General features: G+C 33.4%; 1 protein-coding gene across 3 annotated transcripts in view; it reads left to right on the top strand.

Annotated features, from left to right (window-relative positions):
• SLC39A10 (solute carrier family 39 member 10) overlaps positions 1 to 17,773 on the top strand; it is a 104,819-nt gene that overhangs the window by 60,904 nt on the left and 26,142 nt on the right. For all 3 annotated transcript variants that reach the window (XR_003436857.1, XM_027125378.1, XM_027125381.1), the window contains exons 2-3: positions 3,014 to 4,038; positions 5,970 to 6,177. Coding sequence is in view for 2 of the 3 variants with exons in the window: in XM_027125378.1 (XP_026981179.1) it covers positions 3,025 to 4,038; positions 5,970 to 6,177 (1,222 nt within the window). In the remaining variant the exon portion in view is untranslated. The remainder of the gene's footprint in view (positions 1 to 3,013; positions 4,039 to 5,969; positions 6,178 to 17,773) is intronic.

Raw genomic sequence — 17,773 nt, 5'->3', positions numbered from 1 at the left:
GGGTTTTTGCTCATCCATATGAATTTTTAGATTAGCTTATGCAGTCTCATGAAAAGCAGACAGCTTCCGGGATTTTGATTGACACTGAATTAGATTTGCATATACACTTGGGAAGACTTTATATGCCATTTATTCCATCCATGTAGGTGGTGTCTCTCCAGTTTTTGCAAATAATGTCATATACATTTCTCCTTTTAATGGTCTTGTTCTATTTATTTCTAGGAGCCTAATAATTTTTGTTTATAATTACATTTTCTAATTGGTTTTCACTGGAGAAAATTTGATTTTTAAAAACTTTTAATTGAAGTACAGTATGTGTACAGAAAAGTACACAGAGTATGATAAGTACAATGAATTATCACAAAGTAAACATATTTGTGTAACCATTACTCAAGTAAAGAAAGAGAACATTACTACAATTTCCAGTCCCAGTTATTACCCTCTACCTTCCCTTCAAAAAATAATGATTGTCATGGTTTAGTTTTGCCCATTTTAAATTTTATATAAATAGAATTTTGCTCTATAGTTTATTTAGCATTTATCTTTGGCTCAGTCTCAATTTGTGAGATTCATCTGTGTTAATGTGTGAATCTGTGATTATATTTTCATTCCTGTGCAGTATTCCATTGTAAAATTATTGTTTTGTTTATCCATTCTACTGTTGATGGACATTTGGCCTTTTTCCTGTTTTGAGCTATGATGAATAATAGTTATGTGAACTTTCATGTTCATTCATGTCTTTTTGTGTCTCTGTACATGTATTTCTGCATATATCCAGGACTAGAATTGCTATGTGGGTGGATATGCTTATGTTCAACTTCTGGCAGATCCTGCCAAATAGTTTTCCATAAGATACCAATTTGTAGTCCCACCAGCAGTATATGCAGGTTCCAGTTGATCCATATTCTTGCCTACATCTTTTATACTTTACTCATTCTGGTGGGTATATAGTGGTATCTATCTACTTGTGATTTTAATTTATAATTCTCTGATGACTATTGAGGTTGAGAATCCTTTCATATGCTTCTTAGTAATTTGGCTGTCCTCTTATGAAGTGCCCGTTCAAATTTCCCATTTTTCCATTGAGTTGTCTCATAATTTTCATATTGATTTGTAGAAATTCCTTATATATTGACTAGTAACATTGCCATAATTTTCTTCCAGTCTGTTGTTGCCTTTTTAGTCTCTTAATGATATCTCTTGTTGAATAGAAATTTCTTTATTTTAATGTAGTGTACTTGATCAGTCTTTCCTTCATAATGCACATTATGTCCTATCTTGAAGGTCTTGAAGCTAGTCTCCCAAATAAATCTTCTAGATCTATACTTTCCAGTACAGTAGCCAGTAGCCACATGTGGCTGTTGAAATGTGGCTAGTCTGAATTAAGATGTCTGTAAGTATAAAATACATGCCAGATTTCAAAGACATAGTATAAAAAAGAATGTAAAAGTTTCATTAATAATTTTTATACTGATTACATGTTGAAATGATAATATTTTGGATATAGTGGGTTATATAAAGTATAGGATGACAATGACTTTGACCTGTTTATTCTAGAAAACTTTAATATTGCATGAATGACTCGCATCATATTTCCATATTCTAGAAGCATGCTGTCCAGTAGAACTTTCTGTGATGATTGACATGTTCTTTGTCTACACTGTTCAGTATGGTAGCCATGAGCTACATGTGACTATTGAGCATTTAAAATGTAATTAGGTGACTGAGAAACAGTTGTTGTTTTGGGGGCTTTTCTTTTGGGCCGTGCCGCGCAGCTTTTGGGTTCTTAGTTCCCCAAACAGGGATTGAACCTGGGCCACCAAAGTGAATGCACCAAGTCCTAACCACTGGACTGCCAGGGAACTCCCAAGAAGCTGAATTTTTAATTAAATTGTTAGTTTAAATTTAAGTAGCTGCACTTGACAAGTGGCTACCATATTGTGCAGCACAGTTTTGGACCCTGTTTTACTTTAAAATTTACTGTTTTAGATTTACATTTACAATCCATCTATAATTGATGTTTACATATGGTGTGAGGTAGGGGTCAAGTTTAATTTATTTTTCTTCTGTATCGAAATCTAGTTGACCAAGCACCAAGGAAAAGAGAATTTTTCCTATTTTTAGACTATGTTATTTATTTATTTGTTCTTACACCAGATACCCACAGTCTTTAGTAACTGGTAGATAGAGTGTCTTGTCCATTTTTGGCCCTTGGTTTCCATGTAAACATTAAAAATACCTCATCAATTTTCATAAAATTATCTCTGGGATTTTGATTGGGATTACATTGGATCTATGTCTCATCCAATCTTGAACATGATAAAGCCATCCATTTATATAGGTCCTTCATTTCTCTCAATAATATGTGATCTTTTTTTATGAAAAGGTCTTGCACATCTTTTGTTAGATTTATTTCTAGTTATTTGCTACTGTAAATGGTAAACTTTTTCTAATTTCATTTTCTAATTATTGCTGGTGTAGAGAAATACAATTGATTTTAGGTTATTGTCCTTAAATCCAGCAACTGTGCTAAATTAACTTATTAATTCTCATAGATTCTTTTGGACTTTCTGCATACCCAATCCTGCCATTTGTGAATAATGACAGTTTCATTTCTTTCTGATTCTTACATATCTTATCACACATTTCATCTTACTGCCTTATTGCACTGACCAGGACCTCAAGAACAGAGTTGGGTAAACTTTTTTGTAAAGGACCATATAGGAAGGAACCAACATTTACTGTATAAATGTGTATAAAGTATTGTGCTTAAAGGGAGTCAGAGTAGTCTTGCAGATGAGTTTTAAGCAAATTTGTATTAATTTGAAGGGCTGTACACTATTTTGATAAAAGGGGCCATTTTTTATAGGAGCTTGAAGAAGGAAAGAATGATTCATAGGCATGAAAAAAATGGGGTAAAACAATTTGCCTAGTGAATTGGCAACTGCTGGTAAGTTTGTTTATTTTGAGTGTGCATAAGTATAAACTAATGCTTGTTTCTCTTTCCCTTTAGGAAAAATAGAAATGAAGGTACATATGCACACAAAATTTTGCCTCATTTGTTTGCTGACATTTATTTTCCATCATTGCAACCATTGCCATGAAGAACATGACCATGGTTCTGAAGAGCATCACAGACACCATCGTGGAATGACAGAATCGGAGTCGAGCAAATTTTCAGTGCTGGATGCTGAAAATGAAAAAAAATATTATATTGAAAAACTTTTTGATCGTTATGGTGAAAATGGAAGATTATCCTTTTTTGGTCTGGAGAAACTTTTAACAAACTTGGGCCTTGGAGAGATAAAAGTAGTTGAGATTAATCATGAGGATCTTGGCCACGATCATGTTTCTCACTTAGATATTTTGGCAGTTCAAGAGGGAAAGCATTTTCACTCACATAACCACCAGCATTCCCATAGTCATTTAAATTCAGAAAATCAAACTGTGACCAGTGTATCAACAAAAAGAAGCCATAAGTGTGATCCAGAGAAAGAGACAATTGACGTGTCTGTCAAATCTGATGATAAACATATGCATGACCGTAATCATCGCTTATGTCATCACCATTGTTTGCGTCATCACCTTGATCATAACACTACTCGCCATTTTCCTAATGATTCCATTATTCACAGTGAGCATGGGGAGCCTAGCCATGAACCTTCTACAGAGACCAATAAAACACAGGAACAATCTGAAAGTAAGCTACTGAAAGGAAAGAAGAAGAGAAAAGGGAAGAAAAGTAATGAAAATTCTGAGGTTATTACACCAGGTTTTCCCCCTAACCATGATCAGGGTGAACAGTACGAGCATAATCGGGTCCACAAACCTGATCGTGTACATAACCCAGGTCATTTTCATGTACGTCTTCCAGAACATAATGGTCATGATCCTGGTCACGGACACCAAGATCTTGATCCTGATAACGAAGGTGAACTTCGACATACTAGAAAGCGAGAAGCACCGCATGTTAAAAAAAGTGCAATTTATGCAGCTGCTAGTCACAAAGATCATAACGAAGATGACCGGCAACATGAGGTAAGCAGAACAAGATGGTTGCTCCGTAATTCTCAGATGATTGTGGAGCATTTTTAGGTAAAAAGAGAAGTAACAGAGGAATAGTCAACCATATTCAAACTTATTTCCAGTTACAAAATACATTAAGGAATCAAAATCAGATTAAAGATTTTTAGCTGCATTTTCACTTGCATTGTTCGTTCTCAAATTTGGGTTCCTTCAATTCCTAAATGTTTAAAGGTTGTTAGAAAATATATTCCTTATTTTTGTTCCTTATTTTACTCTCTTGCTTAAGACTTGTTTTGACTCCCCAAATTAGTTTACATGTTGTTACTGTTAGCTGGTTTCTAGATATTTGAAAATTGAAGACTTTTTTTTTGTTCAAACTGTTTTCTTGGGAAGTTCCTAGACAGTTTTTTTTCATAATTGTTAACTTATTAACTATGGAGTGGTTCCCAGTTATTGATCTAGCTACGAAGTCAGGTATTTTGCACATGTGGTAGGTTTGTTTTCTCTGTCACTTTATCATAGGACCTACTTGCTCATATTAGTCTTTTCTTATGCTTTCAACAGATGTACAATGAATGCAAAAAGATATAATAATGGGAAACTCCAATAGTAATGGGATGGTTTTGTTTTTCTTTTAAATTTTCATGCTTTTTTGAATTCTTTCACATTTGATGGTTCCTTCTTGATTTTTAAAAAAACTATTCACCTTAAAAACATTTTTGTTTCATTAAAAGTGTATCAACACCCTTATGTATTCTTATATTTAGCCCTCATTAAAGTTTAAAAAAAATTGTTGAGTTTGTTTATTGTTCGGATGTAGAAAAAGCAGCACCATCTAATGTGGAAAATGACCTCAACCTTTGTTGTTTCTGTCTCTTATTATGGAAGTGTGTTTTATATCTAAGTAAATATCTTTGTTTATTTACTGGACAAATCATTAGATATTTGGTTTTTAGCAAATTTTAAAATCTTAGTGTACTTTTAAAGAAATATATTAATTTGTTACTATGGGTAATATCCTAGAACCTTGTTGATAATAACTAGACTTTATCAGTAATGTTTACTTTTTGTATTCTACTTGTGGGGTCTGGATCATCAGACTTGTTATTTTGTATCCTCATAGGCCTGATGCATACTGAGGATTTTTTCAAGATTTCTGGAAATATTCTATGCATTGGATAGGGTAGTAGTATCTCATGTAAAGGCCTGAAAAAAATCATTTTTTTTGTTTGTATGTTTTGATTCTGTTTTTTGTACCATAGATAAAATAAGCAATCATGCAACCAGAGTGCATATGTATGAAAAAGAGGTAGTGCCATGTCCTTTGCCTCAATTTTATGTATTTGTTTTTACTATATGATGGGTCCAGAATTTTTTGTTACTTGTTTTCTTCTTTGTTTTGTTATATTTTGTACTTAAAGTACCAGTGGATAAAGCTGCCTTTTTTTAATCCTCCAGTTTTAGCATTGGGATAGAATTCCCCTATATGATATTCTTTTGGGGTACCTTAGTGAACATGTCTATATCCTTGTATATTTTAATATAAAGTTGTTAAAGAACTCTTAACTGTTTAACACTGTTTCACAAATAAGAATCTTGAGCGATTGATGATTGCACTTTGACTAGGGAAGTGATTTTTTTCCTCACCCCTTAAGGATCTTGGGAATATAGTTCTAAGTCATTCTTATTGATGGCAGAAAGTCATCATCTTTTATATGTTGCAGTGGAAAATGGTTCAAATCTATTAAAAGTTTTGGATAATCAAGTTGAATGTATTCCTATCATAAATTCCTGTCAAAAATCATTCTTTGTAATAGGTATCTATATATTGCAGATTATTTTCAAATAATATTTAGAATATATTTTACTATATAATATTTTATTTTTCTGCATAATCTTCTTAAAGTACTCTTACTTAATTTGTTTTATCAATTTCCTTGCAGTGTTTGAACGTCACTCAGTTGTTAAAATACTATGGTCATCGGGCCAATTCTCCAATCTCACCTGATCTATTTACGTACCTTTGCCCTGCTTTGTTATATCAAATCGACAGCAGACTTTGTATTGAGCATTTCGACAGACTTTTAGTTGAAGATTTAAATAAAGATAAAAATCTGGTTCCTGAAGATAAGGCAAATATAGGGGCATCAGGTAAGAAAGATTTAAGTTCTTTCTCCTCAAAAAAGTCTCTGTACTTATTTTTTTTTTTAATGTAATTGAATGAGGAAGTAATTCCAAATGATTGCTTTCCTTTTGGTGACTTTCAGTATGTTTTAATCATGTTTAGTTATGTGTGTTTAGAAAAGATTGGGGGGAGACAAGGAGGCACAATACAGTTTACAAATGTCTTCTGACACTACAGAGGAATGTTTTGCTACGGACAGAGAACTAATAGATTAGAAAGGAAATACAGGTTTATCATAAATAGATTCTTCTTGATGGGCAAATGTTAATAAGGGGACCCCTAATTAAAGTTATATGATGTTATAATTACTTAACATTTAGCAGGGTGAGGGGCTCTAATGAAAAGATTATTAAGTTCCTGAGGAAGTAAAAAGGGAAGCCAGTGTGTTAAAACTCTAGGAATGTCTCAGAAATGCCAGTGATTGGCACATGAACTTCATCATGGGCACTTCTAGAGAGTAAAACCAAATGGGTAAAACCAAAACTATTTTTAAACTTCTCTCTAGGCTCTTTTTCATCATATCCAGTTGGCTAGATTGCTCCACCTTGATGTTTACAGATACCTCCCATCTAATATTTCTGGAACTTCTACTCCACAGGAAGTTCGTACCTCTTATAGAATCCCAAATGCCATTCCAATTCATTCTTTTGATAAAATCTGAAAATCTTTGATTTTTTTCCCTCTTATGGTTTTAATTTTCATTTCCTATTTCCCCTTGTATAATCAGTTGTCAAGTCCAGTTGAGTCTTAAATATCTTCCAACTGTATCCACTCTGTCATAACTTTAGTTCAGATCCTCCTTGGTTCTTTCCTGAATTGTTGAAATGCCTTCATAACCTTCCCTGCCTGTGTTTTTGTCCCCTTTGTAGGTCATGCTTAGCATTTAAGCTAGATTTATCTTTCTAAAATGCAAAGGAGATACCCTGACATGGATTTTTCTTTTTAGTGATAGCTGGCATTTATTTAATACATATGTTTTCCTTTTATTTATTAACAAACATGTATTGCAGGCACTGTTCTAAACTCAGTTAATTTACTCCTCACAACAGTCTTATGAGGTGGAGAATGTTACCCTAATAACTTTCCCAGGGTCTCAGAACTAGTGAGTGATAGTGGTCAGATTCAGTCCTGGGAAGTTTAACCATTTTGATATCCATGTTCTAAGTGTTTTACATGCTTTTTTTTTTTCTTTTTAGTAAATTTTAATAATAATTATTGAATTATTATGTGAGGGAGCTATTGTATGATTCTTGTTTTTACAGATAAGGAAGCTGAGGTACAGAAAAGTTTAGTAACTTGCCCACAATTCCCAGACCTAGATAAAACCCACCAAGTCTGAGGTTTGTCTGATAAATGTTCTGGGCAATCACTGTGCTATTATTTTCCAAATTTAGCTAATTCTGGTATCACCTTTATGATTTTTGCCACATATTGTTACACTAATATTTTTCATTAGATCTCTATATTTTTCTACATTTTTTGTATTGTAAGCAGTAATAGCTATGAGAACATGGATTTGATATGATGTGCTAGTTATACTTTTTTCCTCATATATTTTAGAATACTGCATTATGCTGTGTTGTTCAAAGTTCAGAGTGTTGTTTTTTTTTCTCCCAATCATGCTTTCCAGAATATGATCCATGCCTACCTACCTTTCCATCTTTATCCTCCACCATTCGTTTCTTCCCTCTTAGCTCTAATCATAACAAACTCATGGTAATAGATTATGCTGGTTTACCTTCATGCCTCTGTGCCTTTTCACATTGTAAACCTCTCTACTTGGCTGACTACTATGATTCCTCAAAGATTCAGCTCAAGGATTAGTCTCTCTGGGATAACTTAGTGACCATCCTAGGCTTAATTAAGTCCCCTACCTTGATACTCTCTGGATATTTCCATCATGGTACAGAGTTCATAATTGGATTAGTTACGTTTTTGTTTGACTTTAGTTGCTTAAAGGAAGTGATTGGGTCTTTCATCTCAGCATCCCTAGTGCCTAAGATAAAGGGTACTTTGGACAAAAAGTAAGTACTCATATATTGATTAAATGAATAAATTGCTTAATATTAGTCTATAAACTTTCAGTTCTAACCTAGGAAGAACACTTGTAAGCCAGCCTAGTGTACTTTGATAATACAGTGTTCTCACTCAGAATGAGTTGTATTTCAGGAACTTCATCATTTGCAAAATCATGATGAATACAGTTCTGGTTGAAATGCCCAAGATATAGTGGTGGTATTACATAGTAATTAAAAAGTGACTAAATTGATGTGTATGAATATGAGCTGAAAACAGAATTCCGATAAAATAGATGAAAGATTGAAAGAGCAGCATTTAAAATTTTTTCATAGTGTAGCGATAAGGTAGACACGTTTAAGAATATCACATTCTAGTATGAGTTTTATATGATACATTCCTTAAAGCTTAAAAGAGTACACATAAAAAGAAATGCGCTCAATACATAACTAAGTCTCCTAGGTTCCTGCCTATTCTTGGTTAATTTCTTTGCAATAGGAAAATGACTTCAGAATAGATAAATTAATCATAATAGCCTATATTTATTGGAACCTTACCGTGTGCTATTTTAAACACTTTTACAAGAGTTATTTAATTTAATTTGTTACACCCATGAGATAGGCACTTTTATTTACTTCTCTTTGCTGAGGAAAGGAGGCTTTGAGAAGTTAAGTAACATGCCCAAGGTCACATAGCTGCCAGGCAGCAGAGCTGTGATAGGAACTAGAGTATTCTCCATCTAAAACCTGTAATGTAACCACTATGCTCTTCTCCTATGCTGTGCTCTACTGCTTCCTGCTGAAAAGGTTCTTAAATGTGCTTTGCTAAAATGTAAATGACAGGGAGATAAGGAGGGTGTTAGTGACAGGGAGATAAGGAGAGTGTTAGTGATTTGACAGATAATGCAGATATAGACAGGAAACGGGTAGAGGTAAATATTGATATAAATAAGTATTACTATAAGTGTAGATTAGTCATTAAAAAAAAAAAAAGAAAACAACCTGAGAATAGTCTTCTAGTTAGACAAGCTGGGTTCAGTCTGTTAAGATCTGGAAAGGCAGAGAAAAGTGATTTCACATGCTAGACTTGAATAATGATCTTTGGATAGACAAAATATGTCCTCTTTGTGGCTTCATGCTCATTGATCTTTGTAGATGAGTAAACACCTTGAGAGCCACAGTCTCTCTCAGGTGCTTATAAATTCTCCCTGGCAGGAATAAAAGGGGAAGCTAGGTCTAAGATTATTTAACTTAATAAAAAATAAAATACATTTGTTCTTTGCGGGGAAAAGTGGAGACTGACAAGATTGTGGCATCTGGAGTTAAAACTAATAGCCTTTTTTGTTTTTATGGTTTCTTAAAAAAACTCTAGTTCTTTGTTTTCTCATCAGCTGTGGGTTATGACTTAGAGTTGTCTATGTTGTAATATTGACATAATCTATATATTTTCACAAGGCTGTTGACAGATGCTTGACTATAGTAATGTTGAAAATTACATTTATTAAATATGAAAAGCCTTAGAGGAAATTGTACTTGCTTTGAAAACGAATACTTTACTAATAGTGAATATTGATTAGTTGTTTGCAGGTGGTTATTAACATTCTCAGAAATGAAGCTTGAATTAATTATGTCCTGATAGATGTTAATAATTGTTAGAGAGAATGCTCTGCTAGTAATTATTTTCAGTGACTGCTGCACCATTAAACAAGGTTAACTTGTTCTGTATAAATCTCCCATAGTGACACAGCTACTACCTCATTAACTATTCAGAGACTGCTGTAAACTAAATTCTATATATACTGTGTATGGTAGGAATCGTTTGTTTCACAAGATTGGCTCATTTAGTCATAGAGTTGACCCTAGCTTAATTATCAAGGGGAGTTGTGAATAAGCCGCTCAGCATTTTCTGCCAATTAAAATGCTGAAACAGTGTAGAAAACTGCCATCTTGCACATGCTTTGAACCAAGTTAATTAGAAAGTTTCCACAGATGAGCGCTTCTTTTTAAAAGAATGCATTTTCTCTCTAGATAATGAGAAAGGGAGTTGGTGAATAACTAAGCTTGAAGACCTTTAACGTTTTAAGAGACCTAATTTGCAGAATAAGTGAAGCTTATTTCAGACATTTAGCATTTTTTATTGCATATGGTATCTTGGGTACAAATAAAGAAAACATTTGCTAGTTGTACTTAATAGTTTGCATAGTGTTAGGTTGGTATAAGTTTTATGAGATTCCTTTTATTGTTCATTGTTTATCGTTGTTATTTTGCTTTTTTATGGCTTTATACCAAATTGTGATCGAAAAAACACAATACTTTGGTCGAAAATCAGAAAAATTTTATTACCTGAGTTGCCTTTTTTCTACACCTAAGAAATTATGATAGAGTTTATGTGAGCTTTAAATGTGTATGTTATTAATTCTAAAAATAAGTACATACTTAAATAGCATGGGAAGGTATTTCAGGTACAATAAATTCAAAACAACTTTACTTCTCATAGTTCAAAGAAATCGTAATTTTCCTTGAAGAAAATTTAAGTTAGGAGAATGACTACTCCTTAAATTTTTAGTGCTAGAAAGCTAAAATTACTGTTAAAAATTAATAAGCCAGTATAAGAAAACGTATCTAATAACATACACTTATGGAATAATAGGGCTGTTTTGCTAATGAAACAGTTGTGATGGAATAGTTGTAATCTATACAAAATATCTAGACAATTTCTGATTTATCTGAAATGATATTTCTTCTTATTTTTATGTTTAATTATACTTATTTTTCTTGTAAATCCTCTTTTATGTGAAGCCATCTCCCTGGGGGTAAATACATAAGTGGTAAATAAATCACTTGGCCAAGAATTCTCTGAAAATACTTTGAGTTACTGGAGAAAACAGTGGATTCAGGAAGGACTTTGGGTTTGGTTTTTTTTTTTTTTTTTTGCAGTACCCGGGCCTCTCACTGTTGTGGCCTCTCCTGTTGTGGAGCACAGGCTCCGGACATGCAGGCTCAGCAGCCATGGCTCATGGGCCCAGCCACTACGCGGCATGTGGGATCTTCCCAGACTGGGGCACGAACCCGTGTCCCCTGCATCGGCAGGCGGACTCTCAACCACTGTGCCACCAGGGAAGCCCGGGTTTAGTTTTGACTTTGCCATTTTAGCTAGCTGTTTAACTATTTTTTATTATGGTAAAATATATATAACATAAAGTTTGCTGTCTTAACCATTGAAGTGTACAAATTAGTGGCATTTATTACATTCACAATGTTGTGCAACCATCACACTACTTGTAAAACTTTTTTTACCCACCACCCCAGATAGAAACTGTGTAACCATTAAGCAATAGCTCATTTCCCCCCTACCCCCAGCCCCTGGTAACCTCTAATCTTTTTGTCTCTATGAATTTGACTATTCTAGATAGTTAATATAAGTGGAATCATACAATGTTTGTCTTTTCTGTCTCTTCTTTATTTTGAAATACTCAGCATAATGTTTTTAAGGTTCACCTATGTTGTAGCATGTATCAAAACTTCATTCCTTTTTGTGGCTGAATACTTGTCCATTGCATGTATATACCACATTTCGTTAAACCATTCATTCATTGATGGACGCTTGGCTATTGTGAATAATGGTGTAATGAACAAGGCATACAAGTATCTGAGTTTCTGCTTTCAGTTCTTTGGGGTATAGACTTAGGAGTGGAATTTCTGGGTCATATGGTGATTCTGTTTAGCTTTTTGAGGAACTACCAAATCTTTGCTACAGTGGCTGCACTATTTTATGTTCCCACTAGCAACGTAAGACGTTCCAGTTTCTCCACACCTTTGCCAACATGTGTTTTTCTTTTTTTCAAAGCCATCCTAGTAGGTGTGAAGTGGTAATGTTTAGCATTTAACATCTCTTTGCCTAAATATACAAATACAAATCTCTAAAGTAAAAGGACATTGGACACATTGGGGTCTGCTAAATTGTGTTCTTCAGGATACTGGCTCATTGTGCTATATTAATAGGTTCCATGATCAAGTAAGTTAGAAAAATACTGCATATTATTTCCCCCTTGCAGAAATTCACATTGCTCATTAAACTGTTAGAGGCTCTGAGGGAACTTGTTTAATCCAGAATTACCAAGTCTTTTTGATTATTAAAATTCCTCACTCCCCTTGGAATGCCACCTATCTCATAGAATTAGATGAGCAGTTTGAGAAATGCTACTGTAGATTATTAAAGTTCTTTCTAGCTATACAATGTGACAATAGCTAGTATGTTGCCAGTTCAAATAGCTACAAGTAAGCAAGGAATTTAAAAAATTCTTCATAAAGGGGCAGAATAATTGGCCTCTTTGAAAATTTTTTTTTTTTTTTTTGTGGTACACGGGCTGGTCACTGTTGTGGCCTCTCCCGTTGTGGAGCACAGGCTCCGGATGCACAGGCTCAGCGGCCATGGCTCACGGGCCCAGCCGCTCCACGGCATGTGGGATCTTCCCGGACCGGGGCACGAACCCGTGTCCCCTGCATCGGCAGGCGGACTCCCAACCACTGCACCACCAGGGAAACCCTGAAAATATTTTTTATAATTTCCAACTTTGTCAATCAAGGCAGCATATTCACAGGGGAGTAATTAAACTCAATATATTATAATAGTCTCAGTTGTGCTCTCTATATTTTATGTATAAAAAATGTTACTGGAGGTTATAGGATCCTTTTTAGTTCTAGAATTTATTTTCTAAAATCAATTTGAAAAATCTTTCGAAGGTAGCAAGCATATTATATATATTTCCTCTAGTTGGAAGAATGAGAAAACTCTTTTCATAGAATATCCTTGGGAGTGTTCTTTTCTCTTCAACTTTTTGGAAGAGTTTGAGAAAGATCGGTATAAGTTCTTCCTTGTATGTTTGGTAAAATTCGCCTGTGAAGCCGTCTGGTCCTGGACTTTTGTGGGAGTTTTTAAATTGCAGATTCTATTTCAGTTCTAGTGATCAGTCTGTTCAAATTATCTGTTTCTTCAATTTTGGTGGGCTGTATTTTTCTAGAAACTTGTCCGTTTCTTCTGGGTTGTCAAATTTGTTGTCATGTAATTGTTCATAGTGTTCCCTTACAGTTTTTTTGTATTTCTGCAGTATCAGTTGTTATGTTTCCTTTTTCATTTCTTATTTTGTTTGAGTTGTCTTTCTTTTCTTCTTGGTGAGCTTGGTCAGTGGTTTGTCCATCTTGTTTATCCTTTCAAAGAGCCAGCCCTTGGTTTTATTGACTTTTTCTCTTGTTTTTTTAATCTCTATTTTATTTATTTTCTTTCTGATCTTTATTATTTCTTTCCTTCTGCTGACTTTAGGTTTTGTTTGTTCTTCTTTTTCTAATTCTTTTAAGTGGTAGGGTAGGTTGTTTATTTGAGAGTTTTCTTGAGGAAGGCCTGTATTGCTATTAATATCCCTCTTTTGCTGCATTCCGTAGATTTTGTATGGTGATGTTTTCATTGTCATTTATCTCAGGATATTTTTTAATTTTCTCTTTGATTTCATCATTAACCCATTGGTTTTTTAGTAGCATGTTCTATATTAGGTGCATATATGTTGACGAGTGTAAAATCCTTTTCTTGTATTGATCTTCTTGTATTATCATCATATAGTGTCCTCCTTTATCTTTCTTTATGATCTTTGTTTTAAAGTCTATTTTGTCTGATACAAGTATTGCAACCCCCGCTTTCTTGTCATTTCCATTTGCATGAAATATCTTTTGCTATTCCCTCACTTTCAATCTGTGTGTGTCCTTTGCACTAAAATGGGTCTCTTGTAGGCAGCATATTGTAGGCTCTTGTTTTTTTATCCATTCTGCCACTCTGTGTTTTTTGATTGGAGCATTTAATCCATTGATATTTAAGGTAATTATTGATAGATATGTATTTATTGCCATTTTAAGCCTTGTTTTCCTGTTGATCTTACATTTCTTTTTTGTCCCTTTCATTGTCTTTTTGTTTTTCTTTTTGTGACGTGATTATTTTCTTCTATATTATACTTATGTTCTCTCTTTTTTTGTTTGCTTTTTGTAAATCTATTATATGTTTTTGAAATAACCAGTTTCTTAACAATCATTTTATTGTATAACCAATAAAGAAAAAACATTTCTATTAAGTATTTTTTTAAAGTGTGAGTGTGTGTGTATGTATATATATATATATATATAAACTCATTTGGAGGGGCAGCTGTCCAGGCTCAATGTAATATCACTTCATTGAACAACTCCACATGGCATAATTCACATTGTATTCTAAGTAAATGACATTCACCCAAAAATACAATGAGAATGGTGCTCTTGAAGTTGGCCAGTACTGTGACCTTGGGTTGATTCATGTAAGACTTTTGGCTTTGTGGGATTGTGATGTTTTCTTGTATTCTCGTGAGTTTCAGATGTCAGATAATCACAAGTACTAGTGATTTTCTAATCATAAAGTGGGCTTCTCTCTTTCAGACATTTCTTTTAGTTTACAGATTTGCTTTCTCAGGAGGATAATAAGGAGATACAATTACCAGCACTGATTCATGAGAAATTGTACCTGGGAGAGTGTAATATGTGACATATACCCATTTGTACACATATGAACTCATATACCCTTTCACACAGACCTTCCCTCAGCTACATGTGTAAGCACTTGGCTGATTTAATTTGTTCAATCTGCCAGTGCTTGTTCTTCAGTTATACTGTATTTAGCTCACCTGTCAGCATATTGGCAAATTGATTTTCACTGAATTCCATTTTGGTTGATTTGTCATTTGGTAACTTGAGTTTTGACTAATTGACCAGAAGCCATTTGAGATTGTAAATCATCGTAGAACACTGCAAAATGTTTATGGCTTCATAGACTCTTGGACTTTTCTTCACATTCAAGATACCCTGAGCCAGAAGTTTATATGATGAGAATTTTATAAAGGAAATACTTGCTTAGAATAATGTTCATTTTTAGATATAATTTGTATGATTAGGGAACAGAATCACATTTTCTCTCAACTCTTTAATGATTAAACTTGGTAAATATGCTTATAAGAATATATGTTGGTATAATAGGGTCTTAAATTTCATAATCTAATAAGCACAAATTTAAAAATATGTTTGTAATGCTAATATTTTATTACTTTGCTAAATTGTATTGTATAATTTGTTAATCATCTCACATGTCTACTGCATCAAATTAATAGTGTTCCCTTATATTAAGATTTAGAAATTTTATATTTATTGCAAATGTCTTAATAGGAAAATCCGGAAGTGAATGCATATATATTCCCCAGTATAGAATATAATGTAACCCTAGGAAAAAGAATAAATCAAGTTAACAAGATTTACCCAACTAGATTTTGGCTAATACAGATTTTAATTTAGCAGCTTAATCTGGTTATATGAATTTTCTTGGACATTGGGACATAGAAATAAAATAAATACTTTTATTGGGTAATTTTGGTGAATATTCCAGTGCCTTTTTGGTGAATTCTGATTAATAAAAAATTCTAATAATTATGAAGAGTTAATTAAATTTGTTTATTTTGTCTAGTGTATTTGGGGTCTTGTCTGTAGTTTTGTCAATCCTCATCCATACATATTTACATTAGTGTGTATATACAGTTATTTTTTTCTACTTCAGAGTATCTTGGAATATGAATTGCTGGGTTTTCAGTATCTTTGTGCTGTTTTTCTTTAAGTTCTTGATTGAGGTTGCTTTTGGATTGGCTTTTTTTGAGATATATTGCTTCTAGATTGGATTATTGCCAAACTAAGGAAAAATATATTTGGGAAGGGAGAGTTGTATATTAATATATGAGACATTTTATTTTCAGGTTGATGTTTTCATTATTAGCCTTGGTGTTTCCCATTTAGTTATTGTCAGTACCTTTTGTCGCTCCCTTTTTAATTTTTTTCCCCACTAGTGTGATTGGAGCTAGAGAGCTGCAGTAGTTTTGACAAACCTTTTTTGGTTTAGTTGGCCAGTAGCTTTATTGGTTCTCTGCCTTCATGTATACCTATGGCCACTTTTTTCCAACTTATTCCCTCAGGCTCTCCCACTCACTGATTTTATTGTTCCAGTCTGTATATGGGGCGCACACAAAGTAACCTGGTCATCATTATTAAGTCAATCTTTAAACCTTATTTGACCTTATATTTTTCTTTATGCAACAGGGTTTTTTACCTCAGTTCCCTGTGCCTGTAGTCGCATCCATAGTTCGGGGAATCTCCTTCTTATTCTTTGGGTCCACTAACCAAGTTGTTGGCTTTATAATGAATCTTTCTCTGACCTTGGTCCTTTGGGAGTTGAGTTCCTGTTCCTTTATTGCCCCCAAATCCTTAAAAAGGATTGAAGGCACTGTATTCAATCTCTGGCTGTATTTCAGTGTTTCTGGCCCTTTAGATTCCCAATGTTTCTATCATAGTAATTATCTGTTACATATAGTATAAACCACAGAGCTTCCATTAGTAGTAGATGACCTACTGTTTCTTTCTGAGCTAATTTAGCTAACAAGAATTAGCTGTAGTGTTAATGTTATTGGATACTGTGACTAAAATGTCCAATGAATAAACAGTTTTATTGACAAAGTTTAGCATTTAGCAGGTCAATTAAAGTTTTATTTTTTTACCTATCCTTACTTCTCTTTGTCTTTGAAAATTTTAAGTTATCTTGATGAAGAAATGCATTTTTCCATTATTCACTTATCACAAGACTTGACAGAAAATCTTTCAGCAGATTTATAGTCCTTTTAGATTTGATTAGAAAAAAAATCATTTTAGATTAAAGATTTTCAAAATTATAACTCTTCAGTGAAATTTCCTATAGATAAATATTAAAATAAACAAATTTTAAACTTAAAACATTTCCATTTTATTTTAGGCCATTAATAGGAAGTAATTTCTCATTTTAAGTGAAGATGTCTCACCCCCTGAACTACTGGCATTTATTTCTGATAATCTTATCTGCTTATGAATAGCCTAGATAAAGAAATGTGCACAGAATTATTCCACCTGTTTCTCACAAGTCATATTGTGAAAACATTTCTCCTGTGTTCTGATCTGGTTAAAAATATATAGTGAAATTTAAAAAAGTAGTAAATTGTACAGAAAGCTGAATTGGAGGAAAGGGAGTTTGGAGCTGGGTATGGAAGAAAGATGATACCAAGGGAAATAGGACTGAATTATCCTTTGTAAAAATAAGAAATGAAATACAGTGAGGCTACCAGTAATAAGCTTTTTTTGTGTCTTATCTGAGTATATTTATATTTTGGGCTGATAAGTTTCTTAAACTTTGTTATTGGAAAGATTTCCATAGATTATGCTGCATTAGATACTTGGCTTCCTTTAATGCTCACGGGAGAGTTTTATAATTATAGTCTCTAAATAAACAGTTTAAGGCTGTACCTTTAGACATCGGTAAAATTTTATTTAAGTCTAGGTAGTGTAAGTGAACCACAGCCTTAAGTCATTTTCAGTTCCTGTTTCTAATAAGGTGGCCCACTGAAGATAACTATTTATAACTTGGTCTTAGTTTAATTCTTTTTTTAAGCATTCAAGTTGGTTATATAGT

This window comes from Aethalodelphis obliquidens, unplaced genomic scaffold (genome assembly GCF_003676395.1).
Source record: "Aethalodelphis obliquidens isolate GAN/ISIS:26980383/991018 unplaced genomic scaffold, ASM367639v1 scaffold2, whole genome shotgun sequence".
In the NCBI taxonomy this organism is placed as follows: Eukaryota; Metazoa; Chordata; class Mammalia; order Artiodactyla; family Delphinidae; genus Aethalodelphis; species Aethalodelphis obliquidens.
This window is presented reverse-complemented; position numbering and strand designations above follow the sequence as displayed.